This window comes from Canis aureus, chromosome 1 (assembly GCF_053574225.1).
Source record: "Canis aureus isolate CA01 chromosome 1, VMU_Caureus_v.1.0, whole genome shotgun sequence".
Classification (NCBI taxonomy): Eukaryota; Metazoa; Chordata; class Mammalia; order Carnivora; family Canidae; genus Canis; species Canis aureus.
Genome location: NC_135611.1, coordinates 117,513,577 through 117,528,180, shown reverse-complemented (window position 1 = coordinate 117,528,180; position 14,604 = coordinate 117,513,577). Strand labels below are relative to the sequence as shown.

At 58.9% G+C, this 14,604-nt stretch overlaps 1 protein-coding gene across 4 annotated transcripts; it reads left to right on the top strand.

Annotated features, from left to right (window-relative positions):
• The first annotated feature begins 1,227 nt into the window (after window positions 1–1,227).
• On the top strand, window positions 1,228–14,563 carry ARHGAP33 (Rho GTPase activating protein 33). 4 transcript variants are annotated; one of them, XM_077854101.1, is made up of 23 exons: window positions 1,228–1,368; window positions 2,075–2,180; window positions 3,250–3,347; window positions 3,427–3,511; window positions 3,873–3,953; window positions 4,058–4,195; window positions 4,622–4,714; window positions 5,246–5,368; window positions 5,456–5,533; window positions 5,617–5,683; window positions 5,766–5,825; window positions 5,951–6,103; window positions 6,185–6,287; window positions 7,704–7,848; window positions 7,928–8,010; window positions 8,095–8,202; window positions 9,693–9,838; window positions 10,477–10,630; window positions 10,715–10,860; window positions 10,951–11,025; window positions 12,145–12,819; window positions 12,912–13,303; window positions 13,394–14,563. In XM_077854101.1, the coding sequence occupies exons 2-23, from the start codon at window positions 2,154–2,156 to the stop codon at window positions 14,177–14,179; spliced, it is 3,816 nt and encodes a 1,271-aa protein (XP_077710227.1). In that variant the 5' UTR covers window positions 1,228–1,368; window positions 2,075–2,153; the 3' UTR covers window positions 14,180–14,563. The 4 variants fall into 4 exon arrangements, with proteins under 4 accessions (XP_077710227.1, XP_077710203.1, XP_077710219.1 ...); XM_077854077.1 differs by having other exon boundaries at window positions 12,912–14,563; XM_077854085.1 differs by lacking the exon at window positions 1,228–1,368 and adding an exon at window positions 1,555–1,683 and having other exon boundaries at window positions 12,912–14,563.
• The last annotated feature ends 41 nt before the right edge of the window (window positions 14,564–14,604 follow it).

Here is a 14,604-nt window from a genome sequence, read left to right as displayed (position 1 = left end):
CTCCTTCAGGATTCCCTTTCCCCAATCCCTGATTAATTTTTTATCCATAGAATTTATCACCTAATTTTCTACATTTTAAGATACTTTTAAATTATTTTTTAAAAAGATTTTACTTATTTTTTCATGAGACACGGAGAGCGAGAGAGAGGCAGAGACACAGGCTGAGGGAGAAGCAGGCTCCATGCAGGGAGCCCGATGCGGGACTCGATCCCGGGACTCCGGGGTCACACCCTGAACCGAAGGCGGACGCCCAACGTCTGAGCCACCCCAGACTCCCTACATTTTAAGATATTTTGTTCATTGTCTTCTCCCACGAGCTTTTGAGTGCCACGTGGGCAGGATATATTTTCCCCTTGCTTTGGTTATTGCTGTAGCCACAAATTAAGTGATCAGAGTTTTTGAATGAATGAGTGAATGAAACAAAGCGGTACTTTCTGAAGCGAGGGACCCTGTTGAGAACATGACCAGTGGAAAGGTTCTCTGGGAAAGGGCATCGTTATAGTGTGTCCTGGGCCTGGCTCAAGTCAGAGGCGGATCGGTTGGGATTGGCTTTACGGCAGGCGCAGTCCTGTTCTGGAATTGCGGGCTAAGGCAATTCCTAGAAAAAAGGAGCCAAGGGTGGAGACCGGCCTATAAGATGCAGTAGAGGAGGCAAGGACAGCATGTCCAGCGGGAAGGGCGAGGCCGATCGCAGAGTGCCTGGGATTGCGTCCCAGGCCGAGTATGTGAGACAGTGACGCCGTCCATGGGCAAATGCCCTCAGGGTTCTGCGGGCGGGCGGTGTCCGGGTCGGGACTGACAAGATGGAGCTGGAGGATGGAGACGTGGAAAAGCGGCTCGGGGATGGAGACAAGCTCTGAGGCCATGGAGAATCCAACTCCGATGGCAAAGGGGAAGCAAGTGTCAGAGGACGGGTCACTGAGAGTGGACTAAGGGGAGGGCCCGTTGCTTCGCGCCGGGAGTGTTGGAAGCAAAGCATAAAGAGCCTAGGGGTGTGTCTCGGGAGGGCAATGACAGCCAATGAAGAGCAGTCCTGGGCGCGGCGCTGTCAAACTTCGCGGGGCGGGACCGAAGAGACCGAGCCAGCGATGGGACCGCCGCCGCAGCCAATGAAAACCGCCCGGGTGGGCGGGGCGTCGCCCAAGGCCGAGGGCGGAGCCAATGGGAAGCGGCGCCGCGTCCCGCTGCCCCCGCCTCCGTGGGGCGCGCGCCGGAGCCACGGGCGGCCGTTAGGGGCGGGGCCTGCAGCCGCCCGCGCGCGGCTCGCGCCCTCCCCTTTGTGTCGCCATGGCGGCGGCGGCGGCGACGAGGACGACGAGCGAGGGGTCGAGCGCGGCCGGCGCCTGAGGAGGCTACGCTACCATGGTGGTGAGGGGCCCACGCGGCCGTCAGTCGGTCCGCGTGTCAGTCTGTCCGCGCGCGGCCCCGCCCCGCGCGCCCCGCCCCCGGCCCCGCCCGAGCCCGCGGCCCGCGCCGCCCCTCACCCCTCTCGAGGTCCCTCTCGGGCCCCCGGCCTGGTCTCGGCCCGAGCCCTCGCCCCGGCCCCGCCCCCTCAGTGCACATCCCTCGCCGCGCCCTGGGTGGAGCTGACAGTGGCCGAGGACCCAGGCTGGGGGGATGGGCTAGTCCGGAAGGACCCGCGCCCCCAAGTGGCCCCCCCAGGGGCCTGCCGAAGCTTCCCGGGTCCTTCTTCAGCCCCCATCCCACAGCCACCCTCAGCCTCTATTCCCAGCCTCCACCCCTCCCCTGCCCGCCCCCTCCCCCTCCTGCCTCCAGCCCCACCCCCACCCGGCTCCATCCTCAGCCTGACCCTTTTCTTCTCCCGCGTTCTCACTCCGTTCTGCTCCCTCTCCATCAGCCCTCCCCAGCACCCCCATCAGCCTGAACCTCAGCCTCCCCAGCATCTCCCCTCTCCTCACTGCACCCCAACCCCAAGCCAGCAGCGTACCTCTCGCTGGATCCTTGGGTCCTTCTCCGTCTTCCTGTCCTCACCCTCCCTCCCCACCGTCTCCCTCTCCTACCATGCTGCTCCTGCTCATTCATCCATTCATTCCCTGATTCGCTCATTTAACAGACACTCCTTGATACCTCCTGGCAGACCCCATGTTCCAGGCGCAAAGAGATTCACATCCCATCCTGCCTTGGGGAGCTTCATGGGCTGGAGAGGGACAGAACCGAGGGTGAGACCCAAGGATGAACCTGGGGTCGCAGGGAAATGAAGGAGGGAGAGGCGAGAGCCCAGCCTGGGAAATCCCTATCTGGCAGCTGACTAATTTACTCATCAGATTTTCCTCGGCTCCTGCTGTGAGACTGGGCATGGGGACCCAGAGAGGAATCAGGCATTACCTTACCTGGGGGGAGCATCAGTTCTGTGCCCAGCTCTGTGCTGGGTCCCTGATCCTGGGGAAGTCACAATCCAGTGGGGGAGATGCCCTTGTCACCAGTGATATCTCAGAGTGCTCAGGGCTGGGATGGGAGAACCTCAGGGGATAGAGGAGTCTAGCAGAGGAGGCTGGCACAGCCTGGGTCCCGGAGAACTTCCCAGAGGAGAGAATGAGAGAGATGAGCCCTGAGGGATGGGGAGGAGTGAACCTACTGAAAGGATGGGGAAGAGGGAACAAACTTTGCAAAGGCCTGGGAGGAAATGAGAAGATGGTGCTTTTGTTGGACTCTTAGAAGTTTGAGAGCTCCGAGAGTAGAGGCCATGGGGGTAAGATGGGGCTGGAGAGGTAAACAGATCTGAGAATTCAGACTTTATCTTGAAGATAACAGGGAGCCATTGAAGGTCTGTGATCTGTGGAGAGGTAGAGGCAGATATGTGTGGCATGAAAATTATCCTGGCGCTTACTGTGAAGAAGCTAGCAGGAGGGGAGAGGTTGGAAGGAAGATTGATAAGATGGAAGCTGTGATTGTCCAAACATCAATAAAAGGTGTGGAGAGGCACGTAGGGGAGACTATACTCTGCAGGGGCGAAGGGAGGACTTGAAGCAGGGAGAGATGGTACCAGCATATGCTCTCCCTGCCTCGCCTTCGGTCTCTGCTCTTCCAGCCCCCCACCCCAGACCACACACAAAGAAGCAGGCCTACCGTTAGTTGCCTTCACCTCCCCCTGACCTACCCTTCTGCTCCACGCTTAGGGCAGCCTGTGGAGCAATTCGGGCCTCCGGGCCCAGGGCTCACAGATAACAATGCTGCCGTTGTCTCTGTTCCCATCTCTGGAGGCCTCTGATTCTTCTTTCTGCTCTGCAGGCTCGCAGCACTGACAGCCTGGATGGCCCAGGGGAGGGCTCAGTGCAGCCCTTGCCCCACACTGGGGGGCCCAGTGTGAAGGGGAAGCCTGGGAAAAGGTGAGAGGTGAGGGTGAGGCTCAGCTTAGGAGGGGGGCCAACCACAGGAGCCACCAGTGATGTGTCACCTGTCCCCCAGGCTCTCGGCTCCTCGAGGTCCCTTCCCCCGGCTGGCCGACTGTGCCCATTTCCACTATGAGAATGTTGACTTTGGCCATATTCAGGTATGAGGGCTTTGCACCCAGGTGGGAGCTCTTACCCAACCCTGAAGCAGTATCAGCCACGGTACCCCTGAAACCTATCTCAGCAATAGCTGTTCCCCCAATCTGAGCAGTCAGTGGCAGGAGTTGCAGGATGGAAGGGGAGAACTGTTCCTTCTTTCATTCGTTTCTTTATTCAGTCACTTAACTTTTTGTTAGGTGTATGCTCTGTGCGGGGACCCTGTACCTTGAGACATTGCCAGGCCCTGCCCTTAGGGAAGCTCAGGCAGGGGACACAGACCCCTCTCTAGGTAGTGCCAACCTGGAAAAGTCAGGACTGGGACAAGCGTGAGGCCCTTACCTGGACCTTTGTTTCCCTCTACAGCTCCTGCTGTCTCCAGAGCGTGAAGGGCCCAGCTTCTCTGGAGAGAATGAGCTGGTGTTTGGGGTGCAGGTGACCTGTCAGGTGAGGCCACCCCTCCTCTCATCTAGCCTGACAGACTGCTCCTCGTGGTTCTCAGCTCAGTGCAATGGGACTACTGCTCCTTTCTGTCCCTCCTGCCCCCACAGGGCCGTTCCTGGCCAGTCCTCCGAAGTTATGATGACTTCCGTTCTCTGGATGCCCACCTACACCGATGCATATTTGACAGAAGGTTCTCCTGCCTCCCAGAGCTTCCCCCACCTCCAGAGGGTGCCAGGGCGGCCCAGGTAAACTGCTTGTTGTCTCAGCTCCCGCCTCAGCTAGGCTGTGTCCTCATGAGCAATGTGTGAAGCCGTCAGGAGAACAGAGTTAAACATTTAAACACTGGTATGGCCCAAGTTCCAACCAATCAGAATGGAGAGGTCCAGAATGAAACTGCAGCAGGGAGTCTCCTTTCAGTTTTAGGATCATGAGGAATTCCAGGGGATTTGGTGGGAGAGTCAGCATGGCCCAGACCAGTGGGGGCACACAGGAGCTTGTCAGAGCCTGTCCACTGACTGACACGAAAATATTTCAGTCTTACCAGTGGAACAGCACCCATGCATTCAGGCTGAATTTCAGCCCTGCCCAGAGGTGAGCTAGGGCAAGATAGGAGGGCAGCGAACTCTCTCAAGGTCCCCTCACAAAAGCCCACCCTGATATCCTGCCCTCAGATGCTGGTACCACTGCTGCTGCAATACCTGGAGACCCTGTCAGGCCTGGTGGACAGTAACCTCAACTGTGGACCTGTGCTCACCTGGATGGAGGTGGAAAGGGGGGCTGGGAGTTGGAAGTGAGAGAGGGATGTCTGAGGAGCGAGAACTCACAGAGTCTGAGTGTGTGTGGGCACAGGAAAGAAACGAGCCAGAGTGGAGGAGGCACTGGTATTTCGGTGTCTGTGTGGGCACATGGCTGTGAGGGAGAATGAGTGTGTGTGAGTGTGTGTGTGTGTGTGTGTGTGTGTGTTAGCAGGCTCTGGACTATGGGGATGTGAGAATTTGAAGATATATCGGTTAGAAATAGATGTGACTGTAACTCCTAGAACACCTGGCCAATAGTGGCTCGGACCAGTAGGTTTTCAGATAGCAAATGTGCGGTGTCTGCTGTGGAGGATGAGGGTGCAGGGGCGTCCTGGGATGTGAGAGGGAAGGAGGGGCTTTGTTGGGCAAGGATTTCGGTGTTTGACCAATAAGTGACTGACAGGCTCTTAGATAGGGGACAGGTAGTGGCCTCCACTAGGCATGAAGGAATCTTCTCTGCCTTTATTATGTCCTTCTTTTGGCCTCTCCGCATCTCAGCTGGACAACCATGGCCGCCGACTGCTCCTCAGTGAGGAAGCCTCCCTGAACATCCCTGCGGTGGCTGCTGCGCACGTAATAAAACGGTACACGGCCCAGGCACCAGACGAGCTGTCCTTCGAGGTGAGGCTGTGGGGAAGCAGACTCCGGCTGGGCTGCCCACGCTCCTGTCCCTTCTGACCCTCCCTCCAATTACCTTCTGGCTCCCAGGTGGGCGACATTGTCTCAGTGATTGACATGCCACCCACGGAGGATCGGAGCTGGTGGCGGGGCAAACGGGGCTTCCAGGTGAGTCTGGCTTGGGTAGACAGGTGGGGCAGGGCACTGCACCAGTTAGGGCGGCCCACTCACGGACCCCAAACCCTCCACAGGTTGGTTTCTTCCCCAGTGAGTGTGTGGAACTGTTCACAGAGCGGCCTGGTCCAGGACTAAAGGGGGGTAAGTGCCAGGGGCAAAATGAGGAGGCCTCCCTGTATCCTTGCCTGTCATCCATTCTTTTCACCCATTGTTTGCCCCACAGATGCTGATGGTCCCCCCTGCGGTGTCCCAACACCCCAAGGTGTCTCCTCTCTGACCTCAGGTAATGGGAACAAGAGGCCAGGCCCCTGCCCCCCAACTCCCTCACCCCCCCCACCCCCCCACCCCACCCCTGCCATGAGACCAGCGGCTGCACTGACCCTCTATGGCCTGCCTTTACCCCCACAGCTGTGCCCCGGCCACGTGGGAAGCTGGCCGGCCTCCTGCGAACCTTCATGCGCTCCCGCCCTTCTCGGCAGCGGCTGCGGCAGCGGGGCATCCTGCGGCAGAGGGTGTTCGGCTGTGATCTTGGGGAGCACCTCAGCAATTCAGGCCAGGATGGTGAGGCCCCACGTCTACCTGCCCAGGCCACTCCTCCCACTCGTGCAACCTGCCCAGACCTGAGCCCCTGCTTTCTCCCAGTGCCCCAGGTACTTCGCTGCTGCTCTGAGTTTATTGAGGCCCATGGGGTGGTGGATGGAATCTACCGGCTCTCAGGAGTGTCATCCAACATCCAGAGGCTACGGTGAGGGCCCTCCACCAAGCTCTTCCTTCCACAAACACTTTCTGGGCATCATCTCTAGTCCAGGCCCTGTGCCTTGTGCTGGGGACACAGAGGTATCAGGGCGTTAGGAGAGCTTAGGGTGCAGTAGGACTGGGGCTGAGGGCAAGGAGGGCTTTCTTGAGGAAGTGACACCCAAGCAGAGGCCTGAAAGGCAAGAAGAGCAGAATAATCATTGGGAGCAAAGAGATCAGCCTTCATTGAGTACCTGCCACATGCCAAGAACTAGGCACAGGAGACAAAGATTCCTGCCCTCTTGGGGCCCACATGCTAGACAGAGAGACTAACAAGGAAATGAGGAAATGTACAAGTAGGTGACAAGTGCTACGGAGAACAAGAGAATGGGGTACGAAGGATCATAATAAGTTGGGGAGGGAAATTGCAGTTTTATTTATTGTTTTATTTTTTTTTTTTTAAAGATTTTACTTCTTTATTCATGAGAGACAGAGAGAGAAAGAGAGAGAGAGAGAGAGGCAGAGACACAAGCAGAGGGAGAAGCAGGCTCCATGCAGGGAGCCCGACATGGGACTTGATCCTGGGTCTCCAGGATCAGGCCCTGGGCTGAAGGCGGCGCTAAACCACTGAGCCACCTGGGCTGCCCAGAAATTGCAGTTTTAAATTCGGTGGACAGAGGAGGCCACCTGGGGGAGAGCTTGCTCTGGAGGAGGCGAGGGAGCCAGCTGTGTGGACTTCCTGGGATGGGCATTCACCATGCTGGGAACAGTTAGAGCAAGGGGAAAGCAGCAGGAGTTCATGGCCCAGAAGTAAATGGTGGCAGAGTATACAAGGCCTTTTGGACAACAGTTAGGATTTGCCTTTACACGGAGTAAGGCAGTAACCACAGGAGGGTTCTGAGCCGAGGAGGAGCAGCATGAAGAACAGCCTCCAGTGGGAAACAGTGAGACGTGAGCACTGGGGCTGACAGGGGGAGTGAGGTGACAGTGTGGAGCCTGGGGATCTGAGAGACAATGCACGAAGTCACATGAGAAGCCGTTTACCCAAGAGCAGTGGGACACCACCAGAGAACTGCGAGCAGGGGTTGTTGGGATTTTAGCCACATCTTCCAGGGACCTCTTGAAGCCAGGAGAAGGACAGCTTCATGGAAGGAGGATGCGTGGTCACGCTCAGTGTTCAGATGGCCTTGGTAGCCACGAGCAGGAGCATCTCCCACCTGAGCCTCAGTGTTCTCCCCTGTAAAATGGAGCATGCTCATTGGGGCACACAGTTGTTGGGGGGTTCAGTCAGGTTCTGCCTCTGCAGAGCCCAGCACAGGAACAGGGTTACATCCATGTGTGGACACTTTGGAAGGTGGGGGAAGAACATGGCCAGCTGGGTCAGCTCTGACCTGAATCTTTCTTCTCCTTGACCTGGTGGCCTCAGGCACGAGTTTGACAGTGAGAGGATCCCGGAACTGTCTGGCCCTGCCTTCCTGCAGGACATCCACAGTGTGTCCTCCCTCTGCAAGCTCTACTTCCGGGAGCTGCCCAATCCCTTGCTCACATATCAGCTCTATGGGAAGTTCAGTGTGAGTAAGGGAGCTGCCGAGGTTGGAGGGTGCTGGGATGTGTTGGCCCAGCCCTCACCAGGTCTGTGCATAATCTCAGGAAGCCATGTCAGTGCCTGGGGAGGAGGAACGCCTGGTGCGTGTCCACGATGTCATCCAACAGCTGCCCCCGCCTCACTACAGGTAAACCAGAAGGGGCAGGGAAGGCCTGTGATGGGGTCCCAAGGGAGTTGAGGCTCAGGTGTCATCCTCCACTCCCACCCCCAGGACCCTGGAGTACCTGCTGAGGCACTTGGCCCGCATGGCGAGACACAGTGCCAACACCAGCATGCATGCTCGCAACCTGGCCATCGTCTGGGCACCCAACCTGCTACGGTAAGTTGGCAGCTCACCAGCCTGCCCCCTCAGCTTCCTTCCACAAACTGGGCCCCAGGTCTGCCCCCACACTTCCCACCTAGCACCTACCCAATCTTTGTTCTCTTACTCATTTCATTTGACACATATTTCTTTTTTTTTTTTTAAGATTTTATTTATTTATTAGAGGTACACAGAGAGAGAGAGAGGCAGAGACACAGGCAGAGGGAGAAGCAGGCTCCATCTAGGGACCCTGATGTGGGACTCAATCCTGGGTCTCCAGGATCTCGCGCTGGACCAAAGGTGGCGCCAAACTGCTGAGCCACCTGGGCTGCCCTGACATATTTCTTAAGGACCTCCTTCCTGGGTGCCAGCTCTTGTTCTCAGCACCGGGACACAGTAGTGGAGCAAGATCCTCTGCTCCTGGGCTCACATTTGCACGGGAGGGATGGACTCTGAACAAGGAAAATAGAGAATGTGATGATCGTGATGACTACCAAGGAGAAAGATTACAGAGCAGGAAAGGGAGATGCACAGGGTGATGGCATTTTGACATTTTTAGAGTGGCAGGGAAGGCTTCAGGGAAAGTCTTCCTATGGCCAGTAGCAGTTTGAGCCCCAGAGAATTTGATAGTGACCAAGACAGGAAAGCTCTCTGTCCTAAGTAAAATAAGTGATACATGAGATGGTGGATATAAGAACTTCTAGGACAAGGGTGGGGAGAAAGAGAAGGAAACTTACAATTTTAAATAAAGCGGGTGGAGAAGAGTCCATTGAGAAGGTAACATCTGAGTCAAGACCTGCAGGAGGTGAGGGAGGGACCCATGTGGATATCTGGGGAGGAGCAAATGTCTGGGGGCTGGAAGGCTGCCCACTGTGCCGGAGGACCAGGAGAGAGGTCAGTGAGCAAGTGAGTGAGGGGTTGAGGGGGAGGAGATGATGACGTCAGAGATAACGGGACCAGACAGAGGAGTGACTTAGGGGTTGCGGGGCACAGTGTAGACTTGGACTTTTACTAGGAAAGAGGTGCAGCCAGGGGAGGGCTCTGAGCCAGGAGGATTCTGACCTGGCATCACAGGCTCCCTGTGCAGGGGAGCAGCCTCCCGGGGGCAGGACAGACTGGGAGCCCAAGGAGGAACTGCTGAGATGTTTGGGAGTGGGAGGATGGAGGCTGGGCCAGGGTGGGGACAGTGGGGAAGAAGAGTTTAGGTTCAGGATAGGTGGGTGGAGCAGACAGGGATTGCCAAGAGATTGGATATAGGGGTAAAGGAAAGAGGAGTCAGGAGCAACACCCCCGGAGGTGTTTGGCCTGAGCATTGGCTGAGATGGGGAAGGCAGGGAGGGAAGACGGGGTTGGGGGAAAGGTTGAGAACCCAACTCTGGATGTGATTACTTTGATGAGGTCAGAGGTGTAGGACGACAGTCATTTCTTCATTGGCTCCCCATCTTGCCTAGTGGGAACCCACCAGCTGGGGCTCAGAGCATCTGGCTTCCCTCCTCCTCCTCACCCAGGTCCATGGAACTGGAGTCTGTGGGGCTGGGTGGGGCAGCAGCCTTCAGGGAAGTCCGGGTGCAGTCCGTGGTAGTGGAATTCCTGCTCACCCACGTGGATGTCCTGTTCAGTGACACCTTCACCTCTGCTGGCCTCGACCCTGCAGGTATGCCCATCCTGCCGCCTGATGTCCTGGCTACTGCCCCCTCATTGTTAGGGCTGCAGTGGGAGGGCAGGTGGGCTCCCCACCCTATCCCTACCCCACTGAAGCTGGACCTCCCTCCTGGCTCCTTGAGGACCCCGCCCCGGCCTCTCCCTCCCCTCCCCCCCCTTCTCATTTCAGCTCCTACGCTCAGGATCCCCACTTCTTGGCCCGGACATCGTTCTTCCTTCACCCCTTGTAGCTCCTGGGGGCTCTTGGGGCCAGGGGTCCACCAGGGAGGAGGTGGGAGGTCCCCAGACTTGACCCCACCCCGGCCCCACCCAGACTCCCCGCCCTACCCCGGACCCCAGCCCAATCAGGATTCAGCACGTCGGAGGGCCCTCTGGCCCGAGGTAACTGAAGCCAGAGCCGCTGCCCTCGCTGGCTGCCGGGAGCTGCCTCCTCATCAGCTCGTTCCGCCTCACTCCTCCTCCTCACCTGCCTGCTGCCCGCCCATTCCCGCCTGATCCGCCCTGGCCCCCTGCCTTGCCAGCCCGGGTGGGCACGCTGCGGGCCGGGGCTTGGGCTGTAGCGCTTGGCTTTGCCTGTGGCCCTGAACGGCCCCCCTGAGCTGACACCTATCCCCTTTCCCAACTCCCTAGGCCGTTGCCTCCTCCCCAGGCCCAAGTCCCTTGCGGGCAGCGGCCCCTCCACTCGCCTGCTGACGCTGGAGGAAGCCCAGGCTCGCACCCAGGGCCGGCTGGGGACTCCCACCGAGCCCACAACTCCCAAGGCCCCAGCTTCACCTGTGGAAAGGTGAGTGGGATGCCAGGGGAGCACAGGGCCAGCCTGGAGGCCCCAGATCCTCAGACTGCCTCCTGTGTCTCCCACAAACCCCAGGAGGAAAGGGGAGAGAGGAGAGAAGCAGCGAAAGCCAGGGGGAAGCAGTTGGAAGACCTTCTTTGCACTGGGCCGGGGCCCCAGCATCCCCCGAAAGAAGCCTCTACCCTGGCTGGGGGGCACCCGTGCTCCACCGCAGCCTTCAGGTCAGAGGCCGTGGTGGGGGTGGTGGGGGTGGTGGAGGTGGCGGGAGGCACTCTGGAATGCCCCATGACCATCCCCCTCTCTTCTAGCAGGCGGCCGACCAGACACAGTCACCCTGAGATCTGCCAAAAGTGAGGAGTCTCTGTCATCGCAGGCCAGCGGGGCTGGTGAGTGCAGGGTGGCTCATGCCTGTGCCCAGGTGGAGCTGGGAGGACCGGGGGCCCTGAGGTGGCCTCTAAATGTACTTCAAATTCAGGGGGTTCGAGTTTTTGTTGTTGTTGTTCCAAATCTGGACATTAAGTGCAGTGAGTTGGATAAAGCATCACTCTTGGTTCATGAGGTACTGTGATCATTGGCCCAGGCAGGATCCTGTCAGGCTTTTATTCATTCCTTTAAAAAAAAAAAAAATCTAAATAATAAAATGAACAGCCATGAACCCACTGGCCAGAACTGCAAGAGCCTCAGCCCTTACCTGCAAGCTCCCCCCTTTCCCATCTGCTGCCTCTCCAGCAGAGGCGCCCTCTAGGTCTGACGGTCCGCATCCCCTTGCTCTAAGGTTTTATCACCTGCAGGCATATGGGGAAATAGCACAGGGCACAGTCCTAGTGCTTTGGAAACTTTAAATTCCTAAAGTTCCTTAGTTCTTAAGTTCCTTAGGACTCCTATCCTAAGAAAGGGGGTGAGGGGCTGGATGTGAATCTGACTGTTCACTCACTGCCACCCACAAGGCTGAGTGTGGCTCAGGCTCGTTCCTCTTGGCTGCTCTCTGGTATCCAGCTGTGGCTGTCCCATCCAGAGTTGCCCGTCCATCCTACTCCCAGTGGGCTGGGGAGCTCTGGCGAGCAATCCCTGCCACACCCGTGCCCTTGAGAGAGGGTTACCCGTACCCCGGAGCGGAGGTGCACGCCGTAGGGCATGCATGTTCAACTGTACGTGCCAAGGCCCAATCTTTTTCCAAAAATAGTCGCCCCACTCTGCACTCCCAGTAGGGAGAGCCCGTGAGATCCCACTGGTCTCGTGCTTGCCAGCCGTGCAGTTGTCAGACAGCAGGCTTGCCTTGGGGTGTAGAAGGTTCTCATCATGGCCTTGCCAGTTTATTTCCTTTATCACTGCGAGTCTGAACAGCTAACAGCTCTCTCTGGATTTGCAGCCACTGTGACCCTATCCGGGCAAGCGTCTCTCTGTGTCACTTCCCCAACCTAACTTACTGGGTTATGTCCCCTATTATTGACCTATGCGTATATATAGTTCTGGCCCCTGACACCCTACTGTCCTCCCGCTTCCAGGCCTCCAGAGGCTGCACAGGCTACGGCGACCGCACTCCAGCAGTGATGCTTTCCCTGTGGGCCCGGCACCTGCTGGCTCCTGCGAGAGCCTGTCCTCATCCTCATCCTCCTCCGAGTCCTCCTCCTCTTCTGAGTCCTCCTCCTCTGGATCCTCGGCAGCTGGTCTAGGGGCACTCTCTGGTTCCCCCTCACATCGAACCTCAGCCTGGCTGGATGATGGTGACGAGCTGGACTTCAGCCCACCCCGCTGCCTGGAGGGGCTCCGGGGGCTCGACTTCGATCCCCTTACCTTTCGCTGCAGCAGCCCCACACCGGGGGATCCGGCACCTCCTGCCAGCCCAGCACCCCCTGCCTCTGCCTCTGCCTTCCCACCCAGAGTGACCCCCCAGGCCCTCTCACCCCGTGGGACCACCAGCCCTGCCTCGCCCACTGCCCTGGACATCTCAGAGCCCCTGGCTGTATCAGTGCCACCTGCTGTCCTGGAGCTGCTAGGGGCTGGGGGAACGCCTGCCTCAGTCACCCCAGCACCAGCCCTCAGCCCCAGCCCAGGCCTGCGGCCCCATCTCATCCCCTTGCTGCTGCGTGGAGCCGAGGCCCAGCTGAGTGACACCTGCCAACAGGAGATCTGCAGCAAGCTGGCACTGCCTGTTCCCCGGGGAGCCCAAGGCCAGCACGGTGAGTCCTGCTCAGCCTACCCCACACCCATAGAGACCCTGAAGCTGCACCCAGAACCTGGCTGACTCTTGTCGTCATTCCTTTCTGGGTAGGTCCTGGCATGGATTCACCGCTGCTGCCCCCACCCCTGTCCCTCCTGCGCCCTGGGGGGGCCCCACCCCCACCCCCCAAGAACCCAGCACGCCTCATGGCCCTGGCCCTGGCTGAGCGGGCTCAGCAGGTGGCCCAGAGACAGAGCCAACAGGAGCATGGGAGCACCCCTTCTGCTCCCCACTCCCCTTTCCACCGCTCACTGTCACTGGAGGTGGGCGGTGAGCCCCCAGGGACCTCAGGGGTTGGGCCAGCCCCCAATTCCCTAGCCCACCCAGGTGCCTGGGTTCCTGGACCCCCACCCTCCCTACCAAGGCAACAAAGCGATGGGAGCCTGGTGAGAAACCAGCGGCCCCCAGGGACCTCAAGGAGGGGACTCAGAGGCCCTGCCCAGGTCAGTGCCCAGCTTGGGAGAGGGGGGTGTAGGGGGCGTGGGCACGAGCCAGAGATGGCAGCTCAGCTCCCCTGTTCTGTCCCCTCACAGGCTCCTACTCCCGGGTTCTTCTCTTCAGCCCCTCGGGAGTGCCTGCCACCCTTCCTTGGGGTCCCCAAACCAGGCTTGTACCCCCTGGGTTCCCCATCCTTCCAACCCAGCTCCCCAGCCCCAGTCTGGAGGAGCCCCTTAGGTCCCCCTGCACCACTTGACAGGGGAGAGAACCTGTACTACGAAATCGAGGCGGGTGAGGGAACCCCCTACTCTGGCCCCACTAGGTCCTGGAGTCCCTTTCGCTCTATGCCCCCAGATCGGCTCAATGCCTCATATGGTCTGCTTGGCCAGTCACCACCACTCCACAGGTCCCCCGACTTCCTGCTCAGCTACCCACCGCCCCCCTCCTGCTTTCCCCACGACCACCTTGGCTACTCAGCCCCTCAGCATCCTGCCAGGCGCCCCACCCGGCCTGAGCCCCTCTATGTCAACCTAGCTCTGGGGCCCAGGGGTCCCTCACCTGCCTCTTCCAGCTCCTCCTCCCCTCCTGCCCACCCCCGTAGCCGTTCAGATCCTGGACCCCCAGCCCCCCGCCTACCCCAGAAACAGCGGGCACCCTGGGGCCCCCACACTCCTCACAGGGTGCCTGCACCCTGGGGCCCTCCAGAGCCTCTCCTGCTGTATAGGGCAGCCCCACCAGCCTATGGGAGGGGGGGTGAGCACCACCGAGGGTCCTTGTACAGGAATGGGGGGCAAGGAAGGGAGGGGGCTGGTCCCCCACCCCCCTACCCCACTCCCAGCTGGTCCCTCCACTCTGAGGGTCAGACCCGGAGCTACTGCTGAGCCACAGCTGGGAGAGATCTTCCTCCCTTCCCTTCCCTCTCATTTATCTTGGCCCAGTCAATCCCTTGTTTTGTACTTTCTTGAGCTCCTGACCCCTACCCCAGGTTTCTAACTTTGTAACTTGTTTCTGATGTGGGTCCCTAACCTGTTATAGCTTCCCTACCCTGGGCCGAAGGGCACACCCATCCCCCCACCATCCTCCCATTCTGGGGGCTCTCGCACAAGTCTGAGGGCTAGGCTGACACGGTCTTCCCTCCCCCTCCAGGAGCCCCCAGCTTGTCCTGACCTGTGCACGGGGGTTGGGGAACAGCTCCTGTCCATCCACCCCCCCATACCCCACTAAACCATCTGACAAAATTAATGAATAAAAACAATGAAAACATGGCTGCTAGTGTCACGCTGGGGCCAGACCCTGAACAAAGAGG